The sequence below is a fragment of the Botrytis deweyae genome, assembly GCF_014898535.1.
Source record: "Botrytis deweyae strain B1 chromosome Unknown BDEW_005, whole genome shotgun sequence".
NCBI lineage: Eukaryota > Fungi > Ascomycota > Leotiomycetes > Helotiales > Sclerotiniaceae > Botrytis > Botrytis deweyae.
The window spans coordinates 756,331-783,972 of record NW_024066212.1 but is presented as its reverse complement, the minus strand read 5'-3'; the positions used below and the strand labels follow the sequence as shown (position 1 = coordinate 783,972).

The 27,642-nt window shown below is 43.6% G+C and overlaps 10 protein-coding genes across 10 annotated transcripts; 7 read left to right on the top strand and 3 right to left on the bottom strand.

Moving 5' to 3' along the window:
- Positions 1–894: 894 nt before the first annotated feature.
- Positions 895–2,667, top strand: EAE98_002881 (uncharacterized protein). Its single transcript, XM_038950501.1, has 2 exons — positions 895–1,278; positions 1,438–2,667. The coding sequence occupies exons 1-2, from the start codon at positions 1,199–1,201 to the stop codon at positions 2,444–2,446; spliced, it is 1,089 nt and encodes a 362-aa protein (XP_038813030.1). The 5' UTR covers positions 895–1,198; the 3' UTR covers positions 2,447–2,667.
- A 303-nt stretch (positions 2,668–2,970) lies between these two features.
- Positions 2,971–3,528, top strand: EAE98_002880 (uncharacterized protein; the record flags this gene model as incomplete). Its single annotated transcript, XM_038950500.1, has 1 exon — positions 2,971–3,528. The coding sequence occupies one exon, from the start codon at positions 2,971–2,973 to the stop codon at positions 3,526–3,528; it is 558 nt and encodes a 185-aa protein (XP_038813029.1).
- Positions 3,529–4,035: 507 nt separating this feature from the next.
- EAE98_002879 (uncharacterized protein) lies at positions 4,036–5,793 on the top strand (the record flags this gene model as incomplete). Its single annotated transcript, XM_038950499.1, has 1 exon — positions 4,036–5,793. One exon carries the CDS (start codon positions 4,036–4,038, stop codon positions 5,791–5,793), a length of 1,758 nt encoding a protein of 585 aa, XP_038813028.1.
- A 1,407-nt stretch (positions 5,794–7,200) lies between these two features.
- Positions 7,201–8,187, bottom strand: EAE98_002878 (uncharacterized protein; the record flags this gene model as incomplete). The annotated part of the gene is made up of 2 exons (XM_038950498.1): positions 7,201–7,230; positions 7,324–8,187. 2 exons carry the CDS (start codon positions 8,185–8,187, stop codon positions 7,201–7,203), a joined length of 894 nt encoding a protein of 297 aa, XP_038813027.1.
- Positions 8,188–10,297: 2,110 nt separating this feature from the next.
- Positions 10,298–11,054, top strand: EAE98_002877 (uncharacterized protein; the record flags this gene model as incomplete). Its single annotated transcript, XM_038950497.1, has 2 exons — positions 10,298–10,670; positions 10,729–11,054. The coding sequence occupies 2 exons, from the start codon at positions 10,298–10,300 to the stop codon at positions 11,052–11,054; spliced, it is 699 nt and encodes a 232-aa protein (XP_038813026.1).
- A 1,963-nt stretch (positions 11,055–13,017) lies between these two features.
- EAE98_002876 (uncharacterized protein) lies at positions 13,018–15,395 on the top strand (the record flags this gene model as incomplete). The annotated part of the gene is made up of 6 exons (XM_038950496.1): positions 13,018–13,238; positions 13,294–14,149; positions 14,204–14,465; positions 14,540–14,967; positions 15,020–15,240; positions 15,323–15,395. 6 exons carry the CDS (start codon positions 13,018–13,020, stop codon positions 15,393–15,395), a joined length of 2,061 nt encoding a protein of 686 aa, XP_038813025.1.
- A 543-nt stretch (positions 15,396–15,938) lies between these two features.
- Positions 15,939–18,224, bottom strand: EAE98_002875 (uncharacterized protein; the record flags this gene model as incomplete). Its single annotated transcript, XM_038950495.1, has 1 exon — positions 15,939–18,224. One exon carries the CDS (start codon positions 18,222–18,224, stop codon positions 15,939–15,941), a length of 2,286 nt encoding a protein of 761 aa, XP_038813024.1.
- Positions 18,225–19,004: 780 nt separating this feature from the next.
- On the bottom strand, positions 19,005–20,425 carry EAE98_002874 (uncharacterized protein; the record flags this gene model as incomplete). The annotated part of the gene is made up of 2 exons (XM_038950494.1): positions 19,005–19,226; positions 19,307–20,425. The coding sequence occupies 2 exons, from the start codon at positions 20,423–20,425 to the stop codon at positions 19,005–19,007; spliced, it is 1,341 nt and encodes a 446-aa protein (XP_038813023.1).
- A 1,248-nt stretch (positions 20,426–21,673) lies between these two features.
- Positions 21,674–23,767, top strand: EAE98_002873 (uncharacterized protein; the record flags this gene model as incomplete). Its single annotated transcript, XM_038950493.1, has 5 exons — positions 21,674–21,810; positions 21,920–22,056; positions 22,113–22,262; positions 22,321–22,851; positions 22,914–23,767. The coding sequence occupies 5 exons, from the start codon at positions 21,674–21,676 to the stop codon at positions 23,765–23,767; spliced, it is 1,809 nt and encodes a 602-aa protein (XP_038813022.1).
- A 1,517-nt stretch (positions 23,768–25,284) lies between these two features.
- EAE98_002872 (uncharacterized protein) lies at positions 25,285–27,065 on the top strand (the record flags this gene model as incomplete). Its single annotated transcript, XM_038950492.1, has 6 exons — positions 25,285–25,312; positions 25,369–25,487; positions 25,533–25,654; positions 25,757–26,128; positions 26,183–26,273; positions 26,334–27,065. 6 exons carry the CDS (start codon positions 25,285–25,287, stop codon positions 27,063–27,065), a joined length of 1,464 nt encoding a protein of 487 aa, XP_038813021.1.
- Positions 27,066–27,642: the final 577 nt, after the last annotated feature.

The following is a 27,642-nucleotide window of genomic DNA, read 5'->3' as shown; positions in this document are numbered from 1 at the left end:
TGAAGCGTGCTAAACACAGCGATTTACCACCCAAAACACCTACCAAATGGCCGGAAGCGATAACAAGTTTTTCTTTAACCTCAGATTCGAAAGCAGATTCCAAGTGGAGTGTCCTATCGTATAGCAATATGTCTACTCATAGGGCAATTGCCTAGGCACAAGATCAACGTGGAGAAATAGATAAGTACCCAGTAGGTGATCTCATCATTCATGATATAAAGAATCGACATGAGCTTTGGTTAATCAACGGTTCCGATGCTGCTAGACGGCGCCATTAAACAGAACATTTAACTGTTTGAATGAATTCAGCTACTACTGGTCTCGCATTAATAGCCATCCCTTTTCTCCCCGGGAGAACAAGCAAGAGTGGGCGATGGTAACTAATAATTACCTATGTATGTCGAAGAGAAGGATCTACTATTCCTAGGTTTCGTCTCAACACCACAGACCAGAACAAAAAGATTCGTAATTCAAAGATTGAAGCTCCAGAGATAGACGATGGATGGATCTGGAGGTTGCAACTACAGATTCTCGATATTCTACCATCCAGTTTTGAGAATTAGCATAGTGGTTTCGAATATCGAGGACCCATAACATACCCCTTATCAATGCCTTCCTACTTATTACATGAACTCTTAGCTGTAGGGACACCAGAGAGTTCAATACAGAGTAGGTAAGCAGAATACGAGTCTTGGTACGAAATTAGCGTACTCGTTTGATGTAAATGCATCGATATGGGATGAAACATGGATGGATAATCGTTGAGAAGATCAATCGTAATTTCAAAAATATACAGACTAGGCGGTTTATCCACAAAATCCTGAACCTTTCAACCTATCACTCAGTGCCAAGATACGGAAGAATCACATAAATATCCCCCCTCGAATCCCAAGTTGCCCCCAAGGGTACTTCATATGGCGCATAATACCAGCATTATCATCGCATCAGATTGGCTTACTATACAAAAGATTATCACACCCACATTGATATTTCCGATTATTTACTACAATACTGCGCAGCCAAGCTACGAAGTTCCCCTTACTAACACTCTCTTCTTTTTCCCATAATGTTTATTTTGTATATCACGTAAAGTCCCCCTTCATCGTCTACGAGTTTCGAGTTCATATGTATGAAATCTACGTCTCGATACATATCGCCTCTGTAAGGGATCGCAAACACTCTCGTTAATACTTCCACTATGGCGCCGTCACACGAATCGGGGTCCTGTCTGTGGAATAGAAGGATGCACAGGAGTTTCATTTTCGCGATTGGTATACTGTATGTTCATTGTTTCTTGTACCTGAGGGGATTGCGCGCTCAGCGATAAGATCCAATCTTGTCTGGGGATTTTGACCCAATATTTGATTCCCAGGAATTTGCGAATCTCCTCTGTACATTCAACGTACCACGCTAGACGTTAATTCTAACTATTCGCAGAAGTTTGCTCATGTTAGTTGTTTACTATCAATACGACTTGTCATCAATATCGAAATTCCACCTAGACAAACTAGCACCAGGAGGGTCGGGCGTGGTGGGCGATTCTATAGCGACAGAATCAAATCCTTCAACTGGTGTAGCTTCGACAGGCTCAAAAGGAGGTTCGACTAACACGAAAGTTGAATTGGATCAGACGCGGGTTGCTCTCCTTCTCGAAACTCGGCCCTTACCTCATTTGCCTGCTCTTCTCGCACATTTTATATCTGTTTTACCCGCACCGTGGGTTTTCCGCTTCGTTGGAACCCCTGAAGCTAACGCATTGATCTCCTCTTCCTCATCTCTTTCCGGCCATGTCAAAACTGGAAAACTAGTCATCACCGAGCTCCCTGAGAAATATGCCATCAAAGACCAAGAGACTATAAGCATGACTCTCACAGATTTGACCTTCTACAGAGACTTTCTCGCTCCCGCAGAGTGGCTTCTGATGTTTCAAAGCGACTCCATGATATGCGCAGCCTCTGAGCATAACATAGAAGACTGGATTTCCAAAGACTATTCCTGGGTAGGTGCCCCATGGAATATGGCCGTAAAGGGTGGAAATGGAGGACTGAGTCTCAGGCATATCCCTCCCATCCTTAAAATTCTCGAAAAAGAAGTTCGTGAGCCCGGTACTCCGTGGGAAGATCGTTGGATATGCGATCGCCTCATAGCATCGAATGCTGCCAAAATGCCTGGACCAGATGTAGAAGTCAAATTCAGCGTGGAAAGCCAGTGGTATGAGAAGCCCTTTGGTTATCATCTAATAGGAAGTGGTAAATTCTTGATCCCAGCCGTCTGGGATAATAAAGAGCGCAGAAAGCATATTCTGGAATATTGCCCGGAGGTAAAAATTGTCCTGGATATGGATTTGAGCAGAGAGAAAGAGAAATTGGCCAAGGAACTCGAGGAACTGAAATCTCCAAAGACTGGCACGGAAAAGGAGAAAGGAAAGGAAGATGGATCCAAGTAAACCAACATGGGAGGAACAGAATGTAAATTTATAGAGCACTCAGCAGATATATAATACCCACGAATAACGATGTTAAAATCGATATACAAATCAAAGATACAAACACAATCACGGATCATTCTATTCACACGAAAATGAAAAGATCATCATGACAGTACTAGCTAACTGGCGGAGGGACTCTCACGCCATCTAGTATAGATCTTTGCAGACAACACAACTCACAAATGAAAGCTTCTCGGATTGAATATTTTTATATGGGAATTTTGACACGAAAATATATATAGCCCGGCCAGGTCGACCGGAGAAACTCTAAAAATTTAGGTTACAGTTATACAACCAACGCTGTAGAACGACGCTAAACCTTATTCGCATAAGCATAATTTTTCAGAACATGAAAAGCTTCCTTGAACCTATAAACGTTCTAGCTGCAGCGTTCGAATTCTAGCATCCGCTCAAACTTTCGATCCGTAAGGAAAGCGCCCGTCCCCAATCCATTAATGACATTTGTACAAGATCCCTCAACCATGGCCGAATCTCAACCCACATCCTCCTCTACAAGCCCCCCACCAGCACCTCCCACCACGGCAATAGACTCTTCACTTTTCTCTCAACGATCACGGCGTCAATTTGGTCTATTCATAGGTGGTGCAGCATTCGTTGGTCTTTCGGCTTTCGTCACTCGCAGAGCACTCGTACGAAAATATAAGATGATGCTGCCAAAATTCTACACACCTAGTAATCGGGTTCATGAAGTGGATGGATCTATGGAGGCATTGGAAGCATTGAGTGTAGCAACTATAAATGTGGCCAGTATCAGCGTAATGCTCAGTGGAGGACTGCTATGGGCTTTCGATATTTCGACGGTCGATGACCTGAGGCAAAGATATCGCGCAAAGATGGGATTGCTCGCTCAGGAAACAAACCCAGAGGACGAGAAACAAATGGAGGAGTGGGTAAATGCAATGATGGTTAAACTGAATATTGATCCCAAGGAGTATTCTGCTGAAAAGGGCGAGAAGGGGGAAGACGCTCTCGGAGGAGCCGAGCTGGATGACGGTACGGAACAGTCCAAGAAACCATAGAGTCGGGACGGGTTCGGCGACCAAAATACAATGGAGATTGGTGGATGTTGAAATGACGGCAGGGACAACCTTCACAATCAAGACAGCCAGTAAAGCACCAGAGACAAAAAATACTGGCCTAAACCAAAGCACATGCGGGGCTGAAACACATTTGCGGTAATTGGCGCGAATACATAAGAGACAACTTGCTTTTTTCAATGCTTATTTTGCAAGCATTCCTTAATATTTCTTTTGCCAGCGCGTTTTGCGGTGTAGGAGCCCTTCAGCCGGAATGGTTCTCATTGGGTCAACAAAAAAGATGCGTGCGAGCATCTCAGCCACATGCAAGGGCACACCCGTAACATGGGTACCTATGTGAAGGTTACCTTTCAGCACATGGTATTGGAATATGACAAGTAATCAATACTGAATGATTCGCAAAATTTCGTCAACAGGTCGCTTCAATGTTTACCACATACTCCGCTTTAAAAAGCTTAAGCTTCAGCATTTCGAATAGTAGCAGTCCTTATGGATTGCAAAGTTCCAGTACGTAGGTATGTTCTTGTAGCGCGGCCCTCAAAATGGGCTCAGCCAGGTTATCGAGTCGTCGTTCAGTCTCCGGTGCTGAATATTGCAAACGAGTCACTCATACCTGTGAGACGATTCAAAGGCAAAGATGAGAATTCGGTTTGTTTCATGCCCGTACAAGATATCGAAAAGGATGGGAGTATTGCCTACAAAACTGCAGGGATCGATACGGAGGCCACGCAGATGGATGCTCATGGCATGGCATTGATTCACAGCGACTCTGAATTTGACTACCAACCTGGTGACCGATTTTGGCTGTTCATTACTGCCAAGAGAGATGATTACGAAAATGACGTTCCTGTCATTAACCTACGAACTATGGAAACAGGATCGGTACCGGTTTCTCATGTATGTTGGTTTCCAAAAATGCGCGGACCCGACAATGAAGTTTGGACATTTGGGGGCAACATCAGAGATCAAAAACTTCATGGCAGGAATAATTTTACTCTATGGATTTGGGGCATATGTCAATATTTGGATGGACAGCCCGCAACGACTAAATACATTCAAATACCCGAAAGAAATGTCAACACTGATGAACAACAGTGGTTGAAATCTTCCAGCGCTCGGTCTCTATTTTCTCGCATCTATAAGAGCATGACGAAAGATTGCAAGCAGAAAAACTCCCCAATGTTGTCTCCACTTGGAGCAACGAATTACAGTACGTTACCAAGAGGCTTGCACACACCACCCATTTCGCCATGTATGAGCGACCCCCGGCCATTGAATCAAGATGACAGTTTCACACCGAGGCTGGTATCTCGGGATTTGGATGCTGCCTGGAAAAATATCATGAATCTCGCGTCGAAAGGAACACCGAGGCCTATCCAGAGCAGTCTCATACACCCACAGAGAATCTTATCCTCACCTGATCGTAGGAAATTTCGTCGAAGAGACCTTGGTGATACTCGGAGTGAATTGGGATATTCTGACAGCACTGCTAGATCATCCACCAGGTCTCCTTCTTTGGCCATGGAGAGTAGCAAATTCTGTGCTCCCAGTGATGATCTCGTGGAGTTATTAGCGGATCGGGATGGAGGAGGCATACGTTGCGCTTTACGCCTGCTGGATTGGACTCGAAAGCAGGTCGAGGAGAGTCGGGCGAAAGACGCAGAACATTCGAGACTGTCGGCCGCACATCCACTTCTCAGGAGCAACCCTACAATATTTTCGGAGAGATACCAAAAGAAGAGAAACCTGTCAGCTATTACAGAATTGTGCGATCGTGGAAAGGACGATTGCGAGTGGTCACTCCATTTTACTTCGAAGCATTATCATCCCGACTACAAGAAATGCATCATGTCGAAGAATATTCGGGAGCACGAGCATTGTATCTCATCATTACGGCCACTTCCCAGCAGTGCAGGTCCCTGTCTTCTTACTTCAGGCGCACAGGAGCATCAATGTTGCATCTGGGAAGATGAAGACGCAAAAAACTTGCCTGTTACCATGAAAGAATTTGATGATGTGAAGATTGTGGAAGCTAAAAATAACTGCATGCTTAGCGATGAAAAGGGCATCGAAATCCCAGACCAATTTAAGGACGAGAGCAAGAAGATCAAGGAAGAGGAATGGGCTCCTCCATATGTATATGAAGAATTGTTTGACGGGGAAGGAAAATGGTTGAGAGATGAGCTTGCTAGAGGAAACTTTCGTGACGAAGTTCTTGAATTAAGGAAGATGCACGATGGTGATTAGGATCAAGATCACAATTAGGAGGAGCAGCATCCTGAGAGTTGTGGTGGCTACGTGTGATGGTCACTAAGTTTTAAATAAATATTAGCTAGCAAATGAATACGATATTGATACCCCATCATATGGACTCATCGTCATCAACCAGCACAGGAGTTTGTATATCTCTTTAAATATTGCAATAGACCATCATATCGACACTTAAATCTAAATCAACATAGCCCCTCATTTTCCATTCCCATTTTCTCGATCGTGATCTTCGAAATTACCACAAATGTCAGCTACCAACTATGACTACCTTGAGTCTAGAAGCCTGGATATGGATCACACAATGTGCCGGGAGAACTTGCAAATTCTTCGCATTTCCTACCTACTTGCCGCGCCTACCTACCGGCAACTCTTCACTTGCAGAAGCCCATGAAGCACCCTGTGTAAGAGGCGTTCAAGCCCCCCTCCACCATTCTAAAAATTCTGCACCGTGTTACACTGATTTTCAAGCGGTCTAGAAAATCCCAGCAGCAATCATACGATCAGCATGTGGAAAAAATTCGCCATGCGTGGCGAAAGAAAGAAAATCCAGCCGCAGGGCGTGCAGATGGATGGATGCATGCAGTGGGATATGCAGCGGCTTCCGAAAAGGATGTCCGGTGTTGTAGGTTTGATGGAATGGAGAGATGATTGCGACTTGGAATTTTGGTAGGGAGGGATATGATGCAGGGGATTGAACGGCCTTTGGAGGGGGGGATATTTGCATGTCTGTCTGTGTGTAATATTCTGAAAACTTGGTTTGGGGGGAAGGAGAGGGTGGTTTAGGGGTGTAGTGGGGCAGGGGAAGAGAGGCTAAGTGAGGGGTTGGATGAGTAAGTTCTGGAATGTTGGCGGGTTAGCCGCTTGAAATTCGTAATTTATTTTCCTAGATCGTGGACTATGCTTTTAGTGTCTAGCCTAGCCTTCACCGATTGGGTTTCTGGGGAAGGGTTTCTTTGGGGGTGTTTTGGCCGGGGAATTGGAATGTCACTGTTTGGGCTTGGTGGAAATTACGGAGATGCCGGTACGACTAGAGGGTAGAGAATTCCGGATGTATATGTCCGTAGAAGTTCTGGTTTACATGGTGTTTGGAACTTTCGATTTTTTGGCAGCAGGAATGGTTGAACACTTTGAAGTATCATGCACGAATTGGCGGTCGATATTTAGATGTGTAGATTGGGATAGAGATAGAGATGTTCATGATTCATTATCTTGTACATGTAAAATATTTCTAATATGCTAATTCATCATGCCACGGTTGTTCGTCGTATATCTGTTTGTCGTTTATCTGCTCGTCGTATATCTCCATTATCATTATCATAATCATAAAGTATATCTCATCACTCAACGCCCGAATCTGGCTTTTCCTTATGCTGCTGTGTGTGTTTACCCAGAGTATGCCTCCAGATCGCGTATCTATAATCTAATATTAGCCATGAACATAGGCTGTGCGACACTATTTTGATGGTTCTGGTAGATTGAGATGGGAAAGGGGATCTTCGCACATACCTGTCGCTTCCGTCGACGCATTGCCTGGACTTTCGGTTCTTTAACCACTTTCCCTCCATGGTTGTAACTTATATCACTGGTCGTCGCCGCCTTCGTGCGATACACCCCTCTCTCTCTATCTTCCTTCATCTTGAAATAGTCTCTATTCGATTCATGATTCTGATTTCGAAGGTTTCTTGGTCCATAAAAATATGGATTTCGATAAAACTGCGGGCACACCGGCTTGTCAGGCTGTGCTGTTAAGTGACAGTATACAGGTATTTGATTTGCAGGAGGTATGCATGCGCTGAGCGTTTTCTCGAATCCGTTTCTTAGAGATGAGCCTGGCGAAGAGTAATCCTGATCGGTGTCTATCTTGAAACAGAATTGGAAATCGTGCCTGAGAGCTTGGGCGTAGATTTCGAGGTGATCGCATTCGTCTTCGGGATAGAGGAGTTTTTGAAATAGAATGGAGTAGTTGTAGCAACCTCCCACGTAGCCGAAGCAACGGTCTTTTTCTGGCTGGGGAAGCGTTTTGACTTTGCCGGCCAACCTCTGAAAGGCACCGAATGCCAGATAAAGAATTCTGAGGGCCTCATATACATGGAATGATTTAACCCTAGAATCAATAGAAGCCAACTCCATGAGCTCTTTGGTAATATCTGTGACCATTACGATAGAAGCTGCTACAAAATCATACACCCTCTTCAATTCGTGGTTCGTGACTCCTTTCATTCTCCGATAATGCGAGAGGTAAACCTCTTCCCGGGATTTCAACCCTCCGAGCAATGTGATGACTTCTGCACTAGAGCGTGGAAGGTATTCTGGGTATTCACCAGTGATAACATTGTTTAGGAGACGCATGACATTGGTTATTGAGGACATTGTCTAGACGTTCGATTAGCTTTCTCTCCTTCATGATGTATAGGAGATTAAGCTTACCTCTGGATGCGTCGAACAAATTGTAGATTAGGGCAGTATAATAGATTCTGAGATCAACGTAGAGTTGATGATGGTATTTAGGCGTTCATTGTTCAAACTGGCCAACTTTGATCAGAATATGCCACAATTACTTATATATCGGTGGTGGACAGCATACAGAGAGTACATAGATGAATCCCTGCATTTGCTTCACTGAAAGCGGGGTGAAGAGGAATATCTTATTTGGGTGCCTTGTAGGCCAATCAATCCTATCGCGTCATGGATGACCATGTCTCGAATGGAAATTCCTTTCAATGACCAAGGAGTAGGCTGGAACATGGCAGTGAAGTATCGTTCTGTACTTCTACTTTGATATCGGAGTTACACCCAAAAGTCGTTATTTCTGGATGCCAGCAGTCTCCCGTATATGCCCACTACTATCTCAGCACCGGTTCCATGACCCTGAATCCCAGCGGGATTGCGGTGTCTCGGATGTTCAATCGGTCTATAATTGGCTGAAATTGTGTGACAACTTTCCCCCAGCAACAAAAGCCACTGGGGCAAGGGTTGGAACTTTCTCAACCTCTACGTCTCGCTGAAAATTACCAGATTAGGAGATATTCGACTTCAAACAATCTGACATTGAGCGTTTGTTTGTCTGTAAGATACTTGCGATTGTCGCGGTTACAAATAACAACTCAAGGGATCTCGATGACTTTTCCATTTGGGCTTGATATTGCACCCACTCAGTGTAACAGTATCACTGCATGTAGATATTTCGAGTTGAAAATGGCGGTGATCAGACACATTGAATTTGATGTATCAAATAATGTCGATTAGCAAGGGGTAATTAGGCTCACTTTGAAGATATCGTCAAATATTCGAATACTTGTGACAAGATAAAATTCAGGTCACAGATCTCCCAAAGAATGGGATAAATCTCGAGACAAAGGAGAGACAAAGTGATGGAGGGACCGGCTGGCTCTCCGGTGATTCTGAGCGATATCTCGACGAGGTTGCCAAGTCTTCGTGAACCACAAATAAAAGAAGATAAAAAGAAGCATAACCAACATTGACAGGACATTCGAACTCCACTAATGTCCGTGCGGAAGGATTTAAGTCCAAATTTACCCCACCATGTTACTGCTTACCAGCCAAATTAGATATCGATGTCAAAAAATCGGCAACTCTTCCCCCCCCCTTTTCTAAAAAAAAAAGGGAGCAAAAAATGATTTCTAGCAACGGATTCAAACCGATGATACTCAGGGTAACTCCCTACGTAGGGCTCGAACCTACAGCCTCAAGATTTCAGAAGATTTACCCAAATTAAAGTTCGAGTCTTCGATAGAAGTCTTGCGCGCTACCATTGCGCCAGCAGGGAAATCATATGATTTTTGGATGGTGGCGGCGGCTAAAGTAACCTTATGTTGAAGTGATCATTTTGCAGAGCTCTTAGCACCGTGATTGGTCGATTTGCATTATGAATCAACCAATTAGTCCCACAAAATTCGAAGTACATTCCGAATTTCGTCCGATACTATTTCGAATCAGAAGCGCAACTTCGAACTACCGCGGAAATGCTCGTCTCTATAACACCTCTTTGCTTTCAATGAGATCTGGGGAGATTTTATGGAATGACAACTTGTCGATTACCAAGAAGATCCGATCGAGACTTTCCACTTCGTAGGAGGCAGTGTCGAAGGTTCCGCTGGTCCCTTGATGCTAATCCTATTGGGGCTAGGAAGCTACGAGACAGACAACCATTTGTAGCTCTGCAACGATGACATTGCATTTGGAATTGTGAATGCGTGGTTTCAAAAGGGCGTGCTTGACACCTTTCAACGAGATAGGTAGGAATAAGATGATTGCATTTGGAATTACAAAAGAAGGTTTGTGCTAAGGGCTGTAGCTCTTGCAAACATGGTCATTATTAACCACTAGTTTGAGCTACGAGATATCCCCATATTCCCCTGTGGATACTTAATCCTACTACGTACTCCGCGATATATACTATTGCCAAAGCCGTCCCTACCTCGAATCTTCAAAACTATTTGCATACCTAGATACGTACGAAATGCCTCAAACCTCTACATACGGCACAGAAAGTGCAGCAAACAAAGCTATTGGTGGCATTCCTACTGTCCATTATTTCGATTTCCAATCCCGAGGCCGAGGTCAGGTAGTTCGATTGTTGCTCATCGATGCAGGAGCTGCATTCAAGGATATTCGGTACACATTCGAAGAATGGCCAGAACATAAGAGAAATGGGAAAGTTGCGGAGATAAATCCTACGGGAAACATACCAGTGGTCGAGATGCCGGACGGAAAAATCTTGACACAGAGTTATGCTATCCTTAGGCATTGGTCAAGATTGCTAGGCGCGTATGACGGGAAGAATGAAGATGAGAAATATTGGGCCGATGCAATTTGCGATATTGTTGTTGATTGTAAGCGAACCCCCTTCATTCAAATGCCCTCTGAAAAATAGTCACTAACGATTTACAGGGCGAACTCTGTTCATTTCAGCTTTCTTCTCTGACAACCAAAAAGAAGACTATCCGAAACATCAACAAGGCGATCAGAAGAAATACCTCAACGCAATCGAAACACATTTGAAGGGTTCGGAGCTTTCGAAAAAGGGTCCTTTCATAATTGGCAATGAAATCACATATGCAGACATGGCTCTATATCAGTTACTCCACGACGAAAGTCTTACCAAAGATGGACGAAAAGGACTGAAAGAGTATCCGAGATTAGTGCAATTAGTAGATGCTGTGGAAACCAGACCAAACATCAAGAAGTTCTTGAACAGCGATGCTTATCTTGGTTAGATGTCAAGTATATGCATTGTCGGATATGCTTCCTAGCCAGATTCATTGAGAATAACTCTGGCTTAGATTCTCGTGCTTCCATAGAAGTTCTTTCATAGTCACTATAATATGAAGCTATCAGTCCGTATTTGTTCAATACATATTATATGTTCACTGAGTATAAATGCACGCTTAAGTACCTAGGTAGGTATCTTGAGGTTATTAAGAATGAACTGGAGTGGTGAATGTGAGTCTGAAAGATTGTGTGTGTTCAACTCAGAGTGTACACAAAAAGATGTGGAAACAGAAAATTTTGTATTGAACAATAGACACCTAGGTACTGGCATGTAAGTAAGTTCATCAATGCTCGGGCTAGTAGACTATAACCAGTTACGGAATTTGCGTCATGGGATAAAGAGAGATCAACGTTTGAGTGGTGATGAGAGATCGAGTCTTGAAGAGAGTCCGACGTGAGGTGAGAACGAATTGGGAAAGAATGATTCATCGGAATGGGACGGATATTGTTAGAACTCTATTTGATGAATTTGATGAATGAGAGCACTATGATCACCTTGAAGGTCATAATGCTGAAGAGGCTCTTTGCTCCTCGACTTGCCGCGAATATGATGGGTTGGAAATGTCTTTGCATCATAGAGTGACATAACTAGTTGTGACCCTTGTCGGCAACACAACAACCATGGATTTGGTCTCACACAATCATAAATCTCTGGAATCTTTGAGAACTTCAGAAATTATCGTTATGACGCCCATTGGGATAACTATTTCTTTGTCGTCCCGTCCTACACACGAGTAATTTTTTTGACAAGAGTCTCACTCATGTTGTTATCAACGGCTTCCTGACCGCCTGTTACGTGTTACCGGCACCACCGGCATCGATAATGTTGAGGTGCTTTTTGGCTCTTTGTGGTAAGTCTTACAATGTCGTTGCAATATAAATTGCTCTCGTATTGAGCGATAAATGGTATTACGAGGGCGTGTCTTTGATGATTACCGGACTAAAATTTAAACGAATTTCCTCACCAAAACCATACTTTATTCTATATATTTATAAATATATAATAATTTAAATATTCATTATGATATTTTAAAATTTGAAATGTATAAAGAGATTTAATCAATAATTAATTTGATATTAGAATCATTAATTTTGGAATTGAATTGATAATAAAATTCTATATAAAAATTTGATTCTTAAAATAAATATTATTTTTCATAAAAATTTTAAGCATAAAAATTCAATATAAATTTTGATTTAATTGAAAACTTTATTAAGAAAACTAAAACTGTATTATTAAATTTTCAATAAAAATTTATTACTTTTATAAAATTTCAAATATATAATAATATTGATTGATTTAATATTGAATTTTAAAATGGGTAAATTTGGGTGAGTTTTGGTGTGAAAAAGTGTTTGCACACGGACCCGGCAATCATCAAAGACACGCCCTCGTAAGGTTCACTTATCAAGGAGTGGGGCGAATGGATTAGTGCCCTGTTCAAGCTCTCGTCACAACACAACATTTTTGTACGAACAACGGAACGATTACTAAAAATGATCTGCCACGACATGTCGAGATATGTCTCTCAAGCACGTCGTTTGCTTGAGAACTCCGCTCAAGCTCGACCAGCTCATAGCTGTTACGAAATCTATGGTCAATATTTAGCTTCATCCATAAAGCTCTTTCCTATGTAGGAGGTATCAATTCATTCTACGTCAGCTTACATCTTTAACTAACAACGTCCCTGCTTATCAAGTGGTTAACTCGGATGTTATCGTGCATCCTCTTGTGAGAGGTATTTCGACCTGCCTCATTCAGTATGGCATCAAGGTCAAGGAACTAGGGTCTGCAGATCTTGAGAGGGGTAAATGCAGCTGTCCCTGCCAAGGTATAAATCATGGAGAAAGTTCTTCAGCCTTTTGAATTGAACCCATTCATCGCCTCAATTAATCTCATCCATTAACATGGTGAGAACGAAGATCTCTGGCCTTGTTGCCCTCGTGGCTCTCACACTCGAAGTGAGTGCAATTGTTGTACCACGCCACTTGGAGGTCCACGAGAAAAGGGAAAGTTTACACCCGAGATGGTCGAAAAAAGATCGTGTCGAGTCACACAAGCTATTGCCTATGCGAATTGGTCTGACGCAAAACAATCTCGATAAAGGACATGATCATTTAATGAAGATGTGAGTAACATCAACCGAGACAGAGGAGAATTTAGAGTTAACCAGCTCTTCATAGATCCGACCCTGCATCTCCGCATTTCGGACAACATTGGACTGCTGAAGAAGTCATTGAGGCTTTTCGTCCCACTCAGCAAACTGAAGATGAAGTTCGCAAATGGCTGATTGACTCCGGTATCCCAGCCGGACGTATTACTCATTCAGATAACAAAGGATGGTTTGCATTCTATGCGACTGCTGAAGAAGCAGAAAATTTGCTGTATACCGAGTACCATGAGTATGAAGATTCGATCACTGGTGGTGTTATGCCCTCATGCGAGACATATCATGTCCCCAAAGATATTAGAAAACACATTGATTACATCAGTCCCGGTATCAAACTCCTTGCGCCAATTGAACACCCAAGCAATAAGTTGAAGCGAAATGCTGAGATGTTGGAGCATGAAATATTCAAAAGGACTACACATGGGTTAATACGAGATGCTAAGCACAGCTACAATGGCACCAATGCCACGGATTTGAGCACTTGTGATATTGCTATCACTCCTGCTTGTGTTGCTGCACTGTACCAAATACCACCTGCGACCTTGTCTAATCCAAACAATTCCATGGGAATTTTTGAGTCGGAGCTACAATTTTACACTCAAAATGATCTTGATTTGTTCTTCACAAACTTCACAAAGCACATTCCTAATGGTACACATCCAATTCCAGCGAACATCGATGGTGGAATGCAATCGACAACCGATCCTTATTACGCTGGTGGGGAGGCAAACCTCGATATTCAACTTGCTTATCCGATCCTGTACCCACAGCAAATCACTCTATATCAAGTTGACGATTATATCGTACAAGCCAATCAGAATGATACTTACACTTTCGGATTCAATACTTTCTTAGATGCATTAGATGGAGTAAGTTCAATAATATGATCGAATGTCAATATTCAATTAGCTCATATCTTCTAGTCATACTGCAACTACACTGCCTATAATGAGACTGGCAACGATCCATATTTGGATCAAGCCTACCCAGATCCACTTACTGGAGGATGGGCAGGATCACTCATGTGCGGTACCTTCACACCCACCAATGTAATTTCTCTATCATACGGTGGACAAGAATCCGACCTCCCAATTTCATACCAAAAACGACAATGTCTCGAGTATATGAAACTGGGTCTTCAAGGTGTATCATTCCTTTTCGCCTCAGGCGATTCCGGTGTCTCAAGTAAGCAAAAAACATCGGCTGATTCTAGCCAAACTTTCTTTTTCTTTGTAAAAGAAACTCACATATTGATTTAGACTATCCTGACAATATCGACGGCCCAACCGGCTGTCTCGGCCCTGATCTCAATATTTTCAACCCGACTTGGCCCGGTACATGTCCATACGTGACATCCGTCGGCGCCACAAAAGTTTATCCCGGATATTCCGTTTATGACCCCGAATCCGCCGTCTACGATCCTGCCGGCCATCCATACTCTGTCAATTTTTCTTCCGGGGGAGGTTTCAGTAATATCTATCCAATCCCTGATTATCAAGCTAGTTTCGTAGCAAAGTTCTTTGAGGATTACAATCCACCTTATCCGTACTATAGTGCGTTGAGTAATGACACCGGGGATATTCAGACATTACCTGATATCGGTGCGCTGGCGGGGACCACTGGAGGTATCTACAACAGAATTGGAAGGGGCATTCCTGATGTCGCCGCAAATGGAGATAACATTGCTGTGCGTCTATTCCATTTTATTCTGACATGGTGATCTAACTAACGAGCAATAGATATACAACGGAAACGACTTTCAACTCAGCGGTGGTACATCAGCCAGTACACCAATTTTTTCCGCTGTCATCAATCGAATCAACGAAGAGAGAATCAATATCGGGAAGGGACCAATTGGTTTCTTGAACCCGTCGTTATACGCTAATCCAAGCATGTTGAATGATATTGTTAATGGAACAAATCCGGGATGCAGTACAGTGGGATTCTCCGCCGTGCCTGGGTAAGTCTTCTGGTTTTCCCACCGTTTTTGTGTAATGTGAAGTGTGTTTGGGGAGATAGAGTGCTAACTTAATGATTGATAGATGGGATCCAGTCACAGGTCTTGGAACACCTAATTACCCAAAGATGTTGGAGTATTATTTGGGTTTGCCATAGTGGGGATGTATAAATGTTAAATTTTGGGATGATATCGTGATATATTATGAGATAATCAAATCGGTAAAATTAATACACATCAGGAATAAATTGAACACCTATGCAAACAATGGCATTGTCCCAATGAATGAATACTGCAAACAAGGCCATTGTTGTCCAATGTACAAAACCCAAGTCGTTATATTGTTGTTTTGTTTTACAGATCGTTACATTCATAGCACATATCGGAGATTTTTCATCCAATATGCCAGAATTCTCCGCATATATACAAAACTTCTCACCAATTCCAAAGCAAACCATGAACCGACTCTAAATTTATGACCATCGGAAGTACGAAGTATATAGGAACTCTACATTCTTTCCATGCTCAACAGAGAGCGCTCCTTGCTTCAAAATGCATTACATATGACAATTTCTAAATCATATAATGGATACCCTTGTCCAAGAAAATCTACCTCAGCTCTCCTCATCTGAGGATCTATCATCATCATCATGATCATTATCAATATCAAGGTGATATACAAACCACAACTTCTACACCCATCAAAGGGGTTCCCACCCCCCCTCTCTAAACACCAATCCATTCGGATCATCCACCAACACCGCCACCCCATCTCCCAACGTCCTCCTCCTTTCCCAATCCGCCAATTCTCGCTGCGCTCCCCCATCATCTACTCGAATCCTTATATTCATTCTCTCAATACCTAATCCCTCAGCCACCAGCATGTATTTGATTTCATAAAATGACGTGTTAGGGCGTAGATTTTGTAGGTATATGTTACCGATTTGTCGGTGGAAGAGATCGTTTTCTATGACGTGGCAGATGAGGATAGAGGGGAGATATTCGGGGGGGATGACGGCTATGAGTACGGGATTATCGGGTCCTAGTTGGAGACCTCTGGGGAGATTGAGAAGGGGGGGTTGCATTTGACGTGGGGCTGGAGGAAGCAGTGGAGCACGAGGGGCTGCGGCGGGGAGTCTCGGTAGGAATTGATTTCTAGGCTGTGGAATGTCAGGGTCGGGGTGAGGTTGAGGTTCGGCTGGAGCCTGGATATACTCCTCGTAAACGGGAGGCTCGGGATAGTTGGGTGCTGGACGCTCGAGGCCTGCGCCCCATTCGGGCTGCAGCATGGCTTCGCCTTCGGGGGCTTCGAGCTGGTAGGCAGGAAGATGCTCGTCGGCCTCGGCATATACAACTGCTCGGGGGTCAGGAATTTCGGCTTGAATTACGTTGGGACGGTCAGGCGGTTCTTGTTGTGGGGGCGCGGGCTCTGCTGCTTGTTGGTTGGGGGCTGGAGGATCATGAGGTGGCTGTAGGGGTGCTGGTGCAGGTCCTAGACGGGGTTCTGGTGGTCCGGGGTCAAGGTCTAATTCTGGATTCTCTACAACGGGAGCCACTCGAGGGACGGCTGGAGGATTTATTTGCTCGGGGGGAGCTGCTGGAAGAGGTACTTGCTGAGGTGCGAGAGGTGCAGCTGGTGCTGGTTCTGGTTCTGGTTGAGCGGCAGGTTGAGCGGCCGCCAAATCCGGTGGAAGCAAGCCAGCTTCAATGTTAGCTTGAGCAAGGCCGGCCCTTGTCGTTTCAAACAACGTTGCAACATCTGGACGATTTGAGGGCTCAATCAAAAGACATTCGTAGATAGCATATAGCAAGCTTCGACTGTATGGAAGTTCCAGGTCCTTGCTCACCCTCTGCCATTGATGGGTCTTGGTCATTATAGTAGGCCCTCCATAAACCAGTCTAGGTGTACCATGACTTCTCCTTGCTTCAAGATCGTTCCAATTCACCGATGTCCTACAGTGGAGTATACAGAACATGATCAGACCAACTTGCCAGACATTCATTTTCGATGTATAGACGACCGATTGAAGTGTATTATCTTGACCAGCCTTGTGATAAATGACCCGACTTTGCAACCATGGTCTTGTGTCCCTCATATCACGCCCGCGCAATTGTTCTGGGGCACGTGAATTGATATTTCCTAAATTACAATGTTTCCGATGGTATTCTTCATTTTGAGGAATCTTAATTTTGGCCGCTCGTCGAAAAGAACCAGGCACGTAGCCTCTATCTCTTGAATGTGTTGGATGCGGGAAGTTCTTGATGTATATATTTTGTGGATTGAGATCAAAATGGACAATGTTGAGATCGTTGCCCATAGGGTCATATTGTCGACGGTAATCAGCCGGATTTTCGGTACCGTGTTTCATGATAAGTAGACTCCGAGCAAGGCAGTGAAAGATCTCCCACGAGCTTCGTTCGGAGACCATCGTATGATGCCTAATGTGCCAACTTATTAAATCATCGAGGCTACCATTACAATATTCCAATATCATTCTTTCCACTTGCCCCACGTCCTGGCTCAAATAGTTTTTCCCTTCATCTACCCAGGCTTTCTTGAAGAGCTTCACAATATGATGATTGTGACCAGGTGGAAGTAGCGATTGTAAATTCTCATAATGCTTTGACTCTTCTGACAACTTTTGTCCCATCGGGTCTTTCAAATCACGCCACGAGCGAGGACGTTGCTTGACAATTATATTCTTTTGCCCAAATTGCGTTTCCGCTCTCCAAAGGCCTACTAAACAATCGCCCTGACTTGAGAGAATTTTTACACCTTCATACATCGGATTCAATGGTTCATTCCACGTCCAGACCTTGTCCAACCATCGTTTCCGACGACGCCGCCACCCAATATCATGAAGTGCAAGGGGGTCTCGGGGCGCTTTTATATCCGCTGGCATTCCAACATGCTCGGCAGGATCTGGCCCTTCGTAGAATTCGAGGTCCTGTTCAAGGTCGGGATCGTAGACATTTTCTTCTGCCATGATGTATTATGGATGTTCGATATGTCACGAAAAACAATATGAGTTGCTTAAATTGAAGTGCACAAAAGGATTGACATCCTGTTCGCGATGGTGCTCATAAATTGTTGACCAAAACTTTTCTTGTGAAAAGACAAAAAAATGCGACAAGGCTCTTTGTTTGTGGAGGCAGCCGCTGTTAATCAACGGTTCCATTTCCGGAGACTTCATATTTTACTAAAGAGCATTTCTTGCAACTATTTCGTCGGCCTTCGAACGGAAGAAGAGACGGAATTTGCTACGCAACTTCTCCAAAACACGTTTATGGTGTAAAATTCGATTCTGCATTTACTACCACGCCCAACTTTATGTTTGACACTTTCTGATTTATGAAAAGAAGCCCTAGGAATAAATGAAATATTTTGAGGTTATCATAAACACACATACCAAGGAAAACTGAAATCATCAGTCCGGTTGGGACAACTCGTACTTTTAATTGAAATGAAGTCAGTTGATTCGAGAGCATGTGATAATGGGACCCAAATAGATTTCACAATCCTCAATTTGACGTGAAAGCGTATTTCATTTATAATGGCTCGACTGACGGTAATTCTCTTGCTTCATTCCTAAGTACGTGCTAATTTTCTACCTCAGAGCCAGCTCTGTTAACGATATCTTACGAAGATGTACCGCTTGAAGTACCTAGTGAAGTGAGGAGGTAAAGTTTGATGTTCAGATTACATCATATGATCACTCTGTCAATCTTCTGGCCTTGGTCTTTAATAGCAGGTTTGATGGCTATTATCAAGGAGTTGTGGTGGTATTGGATGAGTTCGGCATATTTTGGGGCATAGTAATGTCGAGCACAACACTTGAGTCTTTAGCACGCTCACCAGTGGTGGAATTTAGATCCACGGACGTGGATTTAGCTGCGGTGTGGTTTTCGTCTATGATTGGAGTGGATCGAACAACAGTCGTTGCTTGTTTCAGTGGTATTCCATTCGTGATATCTTTCAGAAGCGAACCCTATATCTAGTTAGTACTGCTGGTTGAAGAGTCACCTGAATCAAAAAGTTGAGCCATGGCACAAACCGGGAAGTTCTTACCTTATCGGCAGCAAAATCTGGAGGGGGTCGCGACGGCGTATCTTCAGGAGCTAAAGTAGGGGATGCCAAATTTGCAGCCGAGTTTTCCTGGAGATCGGCGTTTACTCTATGTGTATAGTTACTCGAAAACTTTAGCGCTTCATCAATTTCACCTGTCAGCTCTTTGATATCTGCTTCAAAGAGTTCATCTCTTGACATATTAAGCCTGGCTTCCTCAGCCTTTTCAGCTTCTTTCTGTTTTGTATTCCCTCCAACCGAAACCCATAATTCTTCCAATTCGTCTCTCCATCCCAAGGCATCTGCTAGTTTCCTAACGCTACTATCGCAGTCACCAAGAATAGCCACATCATCCAACCTACTGCCAAAATCGCCCACGGAGATCATGTTAAACAGCAGTCTTGGGACCGTCTCGGGGGCAAGGGTTGGCAATGATGCGAATGGGTGAACACTTAAGCTGGTACCCATCACAATGACAAGATCAGCCGTAGCGGGAATCATTTTGTGAGTGTGAAAGGCTTCCGGTAGTTGTTCGCCAAAGAACACAATATCTGGTTTAACTAAACCACCACACTGTGGAACCAGACAAGTTGCTGGGTCTGCATCTTCTATAGCTTTCTTCATCATATCGTCGGGGTATTCACTCTTGCAATCAATGCACCTCTGAGTAGCGAAACTTCCATGTGCTTCGATGACCTTTTCCGAAGAGACTCCGGCTCGACGTTCCAAACAATCAATATTTTGTGTGAAAAGCATTCTGAGCAATCCTTTCTTTTCGATCAACGCAACGAAAGCATGTGATACTGTAGGGTAGAATTTGCCAGGATAGAGTTCTTTTGCCAGAACATAGAAAGGAGCTGGATTTTCGCGGAAGAAGTCGATATCGAAAACCGCTTCTGCATAAGGAAGATTCAGTTCGGCAAGATTGGCGTATATACCGGTCTCTGGTGAACGGAAATCTGGTATGCCCGCACTAGTGGATATGCCAGCTCCTGTCAAAACAACGATGTTCTTTGCTTTGCCACTCTTGATGAAATCCGCAACTCCTTCGATTGAACGGGCTGAAAGCGTGTGGGGAGGATCATTTGGATTGATTTGAGGTTGAGATGCTTCTTGACCCATGTTGGCAATATTTCTGGTGTGTATATCACGCTTATTGTAGATTTGTACAGATTTTCTTATGCCTTGTGAAAGTGTACTGAGGGCAGGTAGAGACTGCAGGAAAAAAACCGGATGATGATTTGAGACACGAATCTAGATGTTTTCGAAAATTTAGACGTGTAGATATACTAGTACAGTGCTGTAATGACAATGGGCATACGGATCAAAACATCAAATTGCACCAGAGACAAAGTGACTGACTCTACATCCAATGAAATAATCACCGAAAGAAAGCACCAGAAAACCTGATAAGCGATAAGTATTATCACGTGACTGACATTGATCTATTCTATCATTGGGGAGGATGAAAGAGAAAGAATTAATCCATGGATGTACTAGGTAGGTATCGAAGAGAGGGGTTTTAGATTAGTTAGAGCTTCTCTTCTTGAAGTTATGTATGAACTCAGAGGTTTCTAGTATAATCCATCTCAGATCATATGGATAACCTTGTATTTATCCCATATCAATATCGGTTGGTTGATTTGACTTGTAATATCTTGATGTTTTCGATACCTACCTAGGAAGGCAACATTCATCCATGGATGTTCTTACTTCTGCTGTCACCCTCGCATTTGAACCAATCAAATTACAACATTCTCTACCAAGCAATCAAACCTTAGTAAGCCATCTCCCGTTTCTATCCTTTCTCTCTTCCCATCACTCCAAACAAACTTTCCGATGCTTAGGCAGCCGAGTTCCTTTACATTTTTGGCCATCAACCACCAACCATCAATCATCTTTGCATCTACGTACCCCAGAGCCCAGGTGATCCAAATTTACGTACATCCATTGCTTTACCCAGGTAAATATGGAAACTTCAGCTCTCCCGTTCGTTACTTTGCACCCCTTGATCTGCTTGATTACGAATTGCCTTCAAGGGATACCAAGCCCTCAGCCACACCCGCCCTACTTTTGAAAACGATGAGGCTACAGAGATGCCACTCAATCTTGTCTAGGTGGGTTGGGTACTTCTGACAGTGGATGACGGATGACGGATGACGCCGTAAATACAATTTCCTCCGGTACACACATTGCTTTCTTGGCCGATAAGCTTATTTGGCCTTAAGAACGTCCAACGCTTCTCTTCTTCTCATATCTTATACAAGAGAGATTTCGATGCATGTTCAATTGCCCTCAGGATATCTAATACTATCATTGACTTGATTGCAAGCCGATGAATTCATCTCGTTCGAAAGTAGACAACAGGTCATGCCGGCGATCCCTTTGACCTCATTGAAGAATACCATAGTCAATAATAACACCGTCACAAATGCTACAAGTGATGTATTGCAGGTCGTATGCGCATGGCCTGTATCTGGTCAGTATGGGCCAGGTTCCCGGGTTCTGTAAGCTTTTCTATCTCTCTCCCAGTCTCTCCAGAAACCCCCACCCCACTCTATCAAAATGCTGCAAAAAAGCGCCAGGTTCCTAACATCTAGATTCTTCTTCCTACAGATACTATGTTCTCGTAGCAGCATGTGTTTTTCTTCGCAAACAACAATGGCTGAAAGAAGCTTGTTTGGCAGCTGCATTGCTTTTCCCCGCCGTTGCTGCACTTCATGGAATAGTCCTTGCAGCTGTCCACGTGGATGGTGAGTACCCCATCAAAAGAGAAATCGTCCCGTTTGTTTGACAAATTATGATTTAGGTGCGGTTGACATGGATATATACGGAGCTTTCCAACTATGCTCCATAGGTGTTTTAGCTGCACCGATAACTGTGAAGCTATCACGAACATACTTTTTTGAAACGCCTGGCCGAAATACCATCTTTCTTTGGACTGGATTGATATTCGCTGGTAAGCATTAATCTTTAATGTTTCATGAGTATCTGCTAATGTTCAATCTTCTTACAAGGTCTGTTGAGTTTAACTGTGGAATTCATCAGGGTAAGCACAAGTCCTTGCTTAATCGACAGTGACGGGCATCCAGCCTATTTCACTCTAGGAAATTTTACCTATGACTCGACATGTGGTCTTACTTGTGATGTCACTTCTGGCCCTTTCTCCCCAATGCGTGGCGGCTCAGCGAATAATATTTACGTTATTCCCGCACCGAGCAAACTCACCTTCGACACCGTTACTCTTCTCTCAGCCGCATGCTGCATTCCTGCTATACTCTCACTTGTGTCTATGTGGAACAAAATCCGTGAGACAAACTGGAATAATCGTTTCGGCCATAAAGAAGAACCCATCGATGCGCCGATTGAGGGCACCAACAATGCAACTGTTGGAAAAATGAAAGAGGTCAACAGCTTGATTAGGTTCTTCCTAAGCGCTATAGAAGTTCCCGTGTTCGTAGGCGCGGTGCTGGCTATTCTTATTCTTGGGGAGAGGAATTTTTTCAGCCAACAAGTCGCATATCAAACTGAGCCCATAGCAACTATCGGTATGTACCTACCTTCATATGGAATATGATACATTGCTGACTTTACTTGTTCGTGTTCGTAGGTCAATGGGCACCCATTGTCGGCACTGGCCTAGCAGTTTTCGGGTCTTTGTACCGTCTCTTGGCAGCAAATATGGAAGCAGACGAAGAGGAAGCATCCCAAAATGCGTCAAAGCATCTCGAGTTCCAAAAACGGGGGATTGGTCTCGGCATAGTCCCAGAGCCATCACCATCTCCCTCTCCCTCTCCAGGTGCCATTGAAATGATGCGTCAAAGTCTTTCGAACAGTAGTGGAAGAACTTCTCCCGAGATAGAGCATCACGAAATAGCGCAGACTTCAAGTAATCGGCCTTCACTTAGCCTAACCAAGTCGTCAACCGACGTGGGAAACAGACGGAAAGTAGCCAATGTTTTAACCGCAATCGGTAATTATGTTGGTACTGCGGCAGAGTTCCGTCTAGACGACTCTGAATTCAAACAAGGAAAAGCTGTTGACTTTCCAGAAATTCCTGGAGAAGATCAGCGAAATCCAAAGCTTCCACATATTAGGGAAGCATACAATCAAACCCGCGATGCCGACGGAAATATCACCCCCATTTTGCGTCCTTCTCGAGCACCTAGCATAAATGGTAGTATTATCTCAGGGCTTGACATTGAGTGTGGCACAGGGACCCCCGAACCCGCGTCACCTCGGTCGCCAACGTCCCAATTCTCTCCTTCATCAGCAAACGGCGATAAGCCAAGAGCGCGCCGGGATACCCTTGAAGTTCCCTCGCAGGTTCATCATAATCTTACACGATATGATACCACGAGATCTGAGAGTCAGATCTCGCCCCTCATCGTAGTCTCGTCCGAACCTATAGACATACCTTCTCTAATACATGCACCTCCTCCAAAGCCTCCCACGCCACCTTGACCCCTGAGCGAACCGAGGAAATACAAAAATGAAAATCTCGGACGCCTTCCAGAACAAGCTTTTTCTTGCCGCTCATGACTTCAAAGAATCTAGACTCAGTGATTCTAGGATAAGGTTTTTTCGTCTGATACGGTGATGCACCAAATTCGGGTTATGTGGCATGTACGAAAGTAGTTCCACTTTTTGATACTTCCTATTTTGGGTTCACTGAATGGAATTGTGTATAGAGTGAGTTTATATCATCCACTATCAACAATTTGGAAGGCTGAAAATGGAACTGCCATCATGCGCCCAAAATTCTCAACAGCCATGACAAATCGTTGTGACTTGCTGGACTCGGGCAACAGACAGGAAATACAATTTTTTTGGAAAGCTTAAGGAGAAATTTAGGGTGGAAATTGACCGGAGAAAATATTTCACTCCGACGCAGTCTTGAAATTTACTAAATTTGGGACGGGAACCTGGCCACTTTTAGCCAAGACTTGGATACCTTCATCGCAAATTTCTTCTTGGTCGGCAGTCATTTCCACCTAGAATACTACAATCTAGATGAGGAATAAAGTTTAAACAGCCCGAGAGTTTTGTTTGCTATTTCCGTGGGCCCGTCTCCCAAGCGTTGAAATCCGCAAGCCTGCGGCACGGCACGCCTCTCCCCCAATTCATTAGCCGCGAAGACTTATCGGCCGCTCCCAAAATCTTGTCAACTTAAGGAACCAAAGGCACAGGACTACCAAACAATCGTACGTAGTAGGCGTGCGTCATTTCGACGACCATATCCTTTACCGGGGTCATGATGCATGTCAATTCTGTGTTGTTCATTTTGGGTTTCGACGCAAGTTCTTTCAATGACGGATATCTGTACCTCATTTGGTGCATTTTTGCTTCAATTATGGGGAGCATCACTCCAGTACACAGTCCGTAAGAGGACGTGGAGTTGGTGGTTCAATCGTTAAGTCAATCTTGAAGCCAATTTTGAGCGAACCGCACTCCTACATTTCTTCTCTGCATCCGAACCATCTCATCCTCTTCAATAAATTTAGGTCCAATGGGGCCTCTCGTATTCACTACTATAGCTTTGTGGCGTTAGTAGACTTCTCGATTACAAAAGATACCCATCTTTCCGTCTCGCTTGATACTTTAGCTTCCTACCGGCATTAGCTCGTGTACTAAAGTCGAACTAGACTTTTTTATCGAATCACAAACGTTATTTACGCGTACCTGAAGATCTTGCCTTTATTGAGTGCGATGGTAGTTATATGTCCACCTACGAAAGAGCCTTTAGCAAAATACCATACTGGATAGTAACGGTTGAATGCACGAATGCACGAAGTTGCATGCACATGTATAGATATGGAGAAAATCTCTAGTGCATTCATCCCGTTTCTTAGATGGTATTTCTCGATATTAATACATGTAAATGTCATTAAAACCCATGAGAAATATGGTCTGTTGTGGAGAATTCATGTCTTCAAACATAATTGATTGTGATATCTGGTCCTGTCAGTTATTGTTATACAATGGCGGAAGATCGAGGTCCTGAAATTGGTGAGTTTACATCGCAACATGATAGATGGTTCTCATCAATGCTAAATGTTGTTCAGCTGTTATTATTTGTGTCTTTATGGGACTTTCGTGGCTATTCGTTTCTCTTAGGATTATTGTCCGTTTGTTCATCACGAAATCTTGGAGTTTTGATGATTCTTTGCTTACGGTGTCACTCGTCAGTTCTTCCTTCAAAATTCATTCACTTGACTAATAGAATTAGTTTCTATACACTCTCTATGGCACAGCAGGCTTACAATCTGTAAGGTTCGGGAATGGACAACATACCGATCAGATTTCACGTGAAGATCTCCCCATAGCTCTCCAGGTATGGTGGTTTGACGAGTAAGTGTGCCGCCTTTCTTGTCTCGAGAAAACTTGTCATGTTGCATTGTTACATTCCAGCTTACAGGCCGACTTCTAAACCATCGCTAACATATTGCTCAGAAGCCTTTATGCCCTCACAACCCTTTTTGTCCGCCTCTCGATCTCTGTATTTCTTCTCAGATTATCCACTCGCTCACTGCATAAGAGCATCATCTACGCAACCCAAGCCTCTGTCATTATTTTTACCATAATTTTCATTGTTCTCGTTTTTTGTCAATGCACCCCATTTGACTATTTCTGGAAGCAATATGAAGGTGCAACAGGCTCCTGCATAGATAGCAGCATAGTTCCAGCAGCCAGCGTAGCACATTCCGTTATAGGATTTACTGTGGACTGGACGCTTGGTCTCTTGCCTATCTGGGTTATGTGGGATTCGAAGATGAGTATGAAGGCCAAACTCTCTATCTCCGGTGTTCTTTCTCTTGGTTTACTGTAAGTCACTCTTAAATGTACAAACTGTGAATGAGATTTGATATGTAAAATTAGAGCTGGAATCGCAACAATAATACGTATACCCTTTCTCAAAGACGTGCCGATCACGAATGATTTTCTGTACGCAACCACAGATATAGCTATCGTATGTGCATCTGCGATATTTCAACCGCGTTCTAATTTCTCCATACTAATTGTTATCCAGTGGTCCACAATTGAGCCCGGACTCGGAATAATTGCATTCAGTGGTGCGACTCTCCGCCCTCTTCTCCGTCTCTTCTTCCCCAAAGCTTTCTCTTCACTTTGTCCCAATGCATCTCTCGGTCAAATCCAACCATACAGAACTGCCTATACAGAAAGACCAAATTATATATATAATATGAATCTCATGGCCAATAAACGAGCTTCTACATATCGAGATTCAAATTCTACATATACGGCTTTTGATGAAGATTCGAGGGTTTCGAGTTTTACGTCGTTTACTTGCAGCACTCTTTTGGATAGTGCAAGAAGTTCTAGAAGCACACTTGGCATGGGTCGAGGGAGAATGGGGAGCGTCGGCGTGATGGGAGGATTGAAGATGTCGGGGTTTGGCATCATGGAGGTGGATGAGGAATTTTTTTGTGAGGGGGAATCGGGAGATAAGAAGAGAGAGAAGAAAGCGGGGGTACATGTTACGGTTGAAGAGCTTCCGGATGAAAACATGGAGGGTACAGAGGTGGAGATGAGAAGCAAAACAAAGTCGATGACGGAAATAGAGGAGATGAAGTGGCCTCTCGGTAGTGGGAGTGTGTGTTTGAGTATGAGGAATTTGACGAACGATGTATATGAAAATAGGGAGTGGCCGTTGAGGCCGAGGAGTGATAGTGTGAGGACTTTGGTCAATTCAAGGTGTTCTTCTATGGGGCCCATTGGGAATGTAAGAGACATGGTTTAGCTGACGATTACTTGGGAAAATGGGACAGATTCTGGGGTTGGTGTTTAGAGGTGGGTAAAAGACCGGAGTTTGGACTCGGACCTCATTTATGTACACCGGACGAATATAGAATGTGAGGTTTTGTCGTGTATAGAAATATAGATAGAAGAGTTCTAGAGGAAACATTAAAACTAAATAGAGCAATATAATGAAGACTTGAAAGAATTTTCCTGCCCGGACTTTCGTCAGTATTCACTTGGTGATTTGATATTTGATACAATTCTATACTGAAGGCCTAAGGAAAGTAAAGGACTCGCAGAGTCATCTCTCACTTATACCGGGACCATTTCACCATCTTTTCTTCCCTTCACTTTTCCCTCTCCAGACCTTCGTCCCCAATCTAAATATCATTCACACTCACCCCTCCTCTCGTTCAAATGCTTTTCTTGCATATCTACTTGAGAGTCTCGATCGAGTCCAAAACTACTTAAGATTACATATACTGACCAGCCCTCTGAATCTCCAAGTGAAGAAATTCACTCACAGCGTCATACTAGCGTATGAATGAATGTAAAATATATATGTAGACTTCTGTATT

What these genes read in the sequence shown, in the direction of transcription:
- EAE98_002881 (XM_038950501.1), top strand. Translation starts at nt 1,199, where the DNA reads ATGGCGCCGTCACACGAATCGGGGTCCTGTCTGTGGAATAGAAGGATG. An exon ending in ATTTTCGCGATTGGTATACT is followed by an intron (nt 1,279 to 1,437) that starts GTATGTTCATTG and finishes AACTATTCGCAG; the next exon opens with AAGTTTGCTCATGTTAGTTG.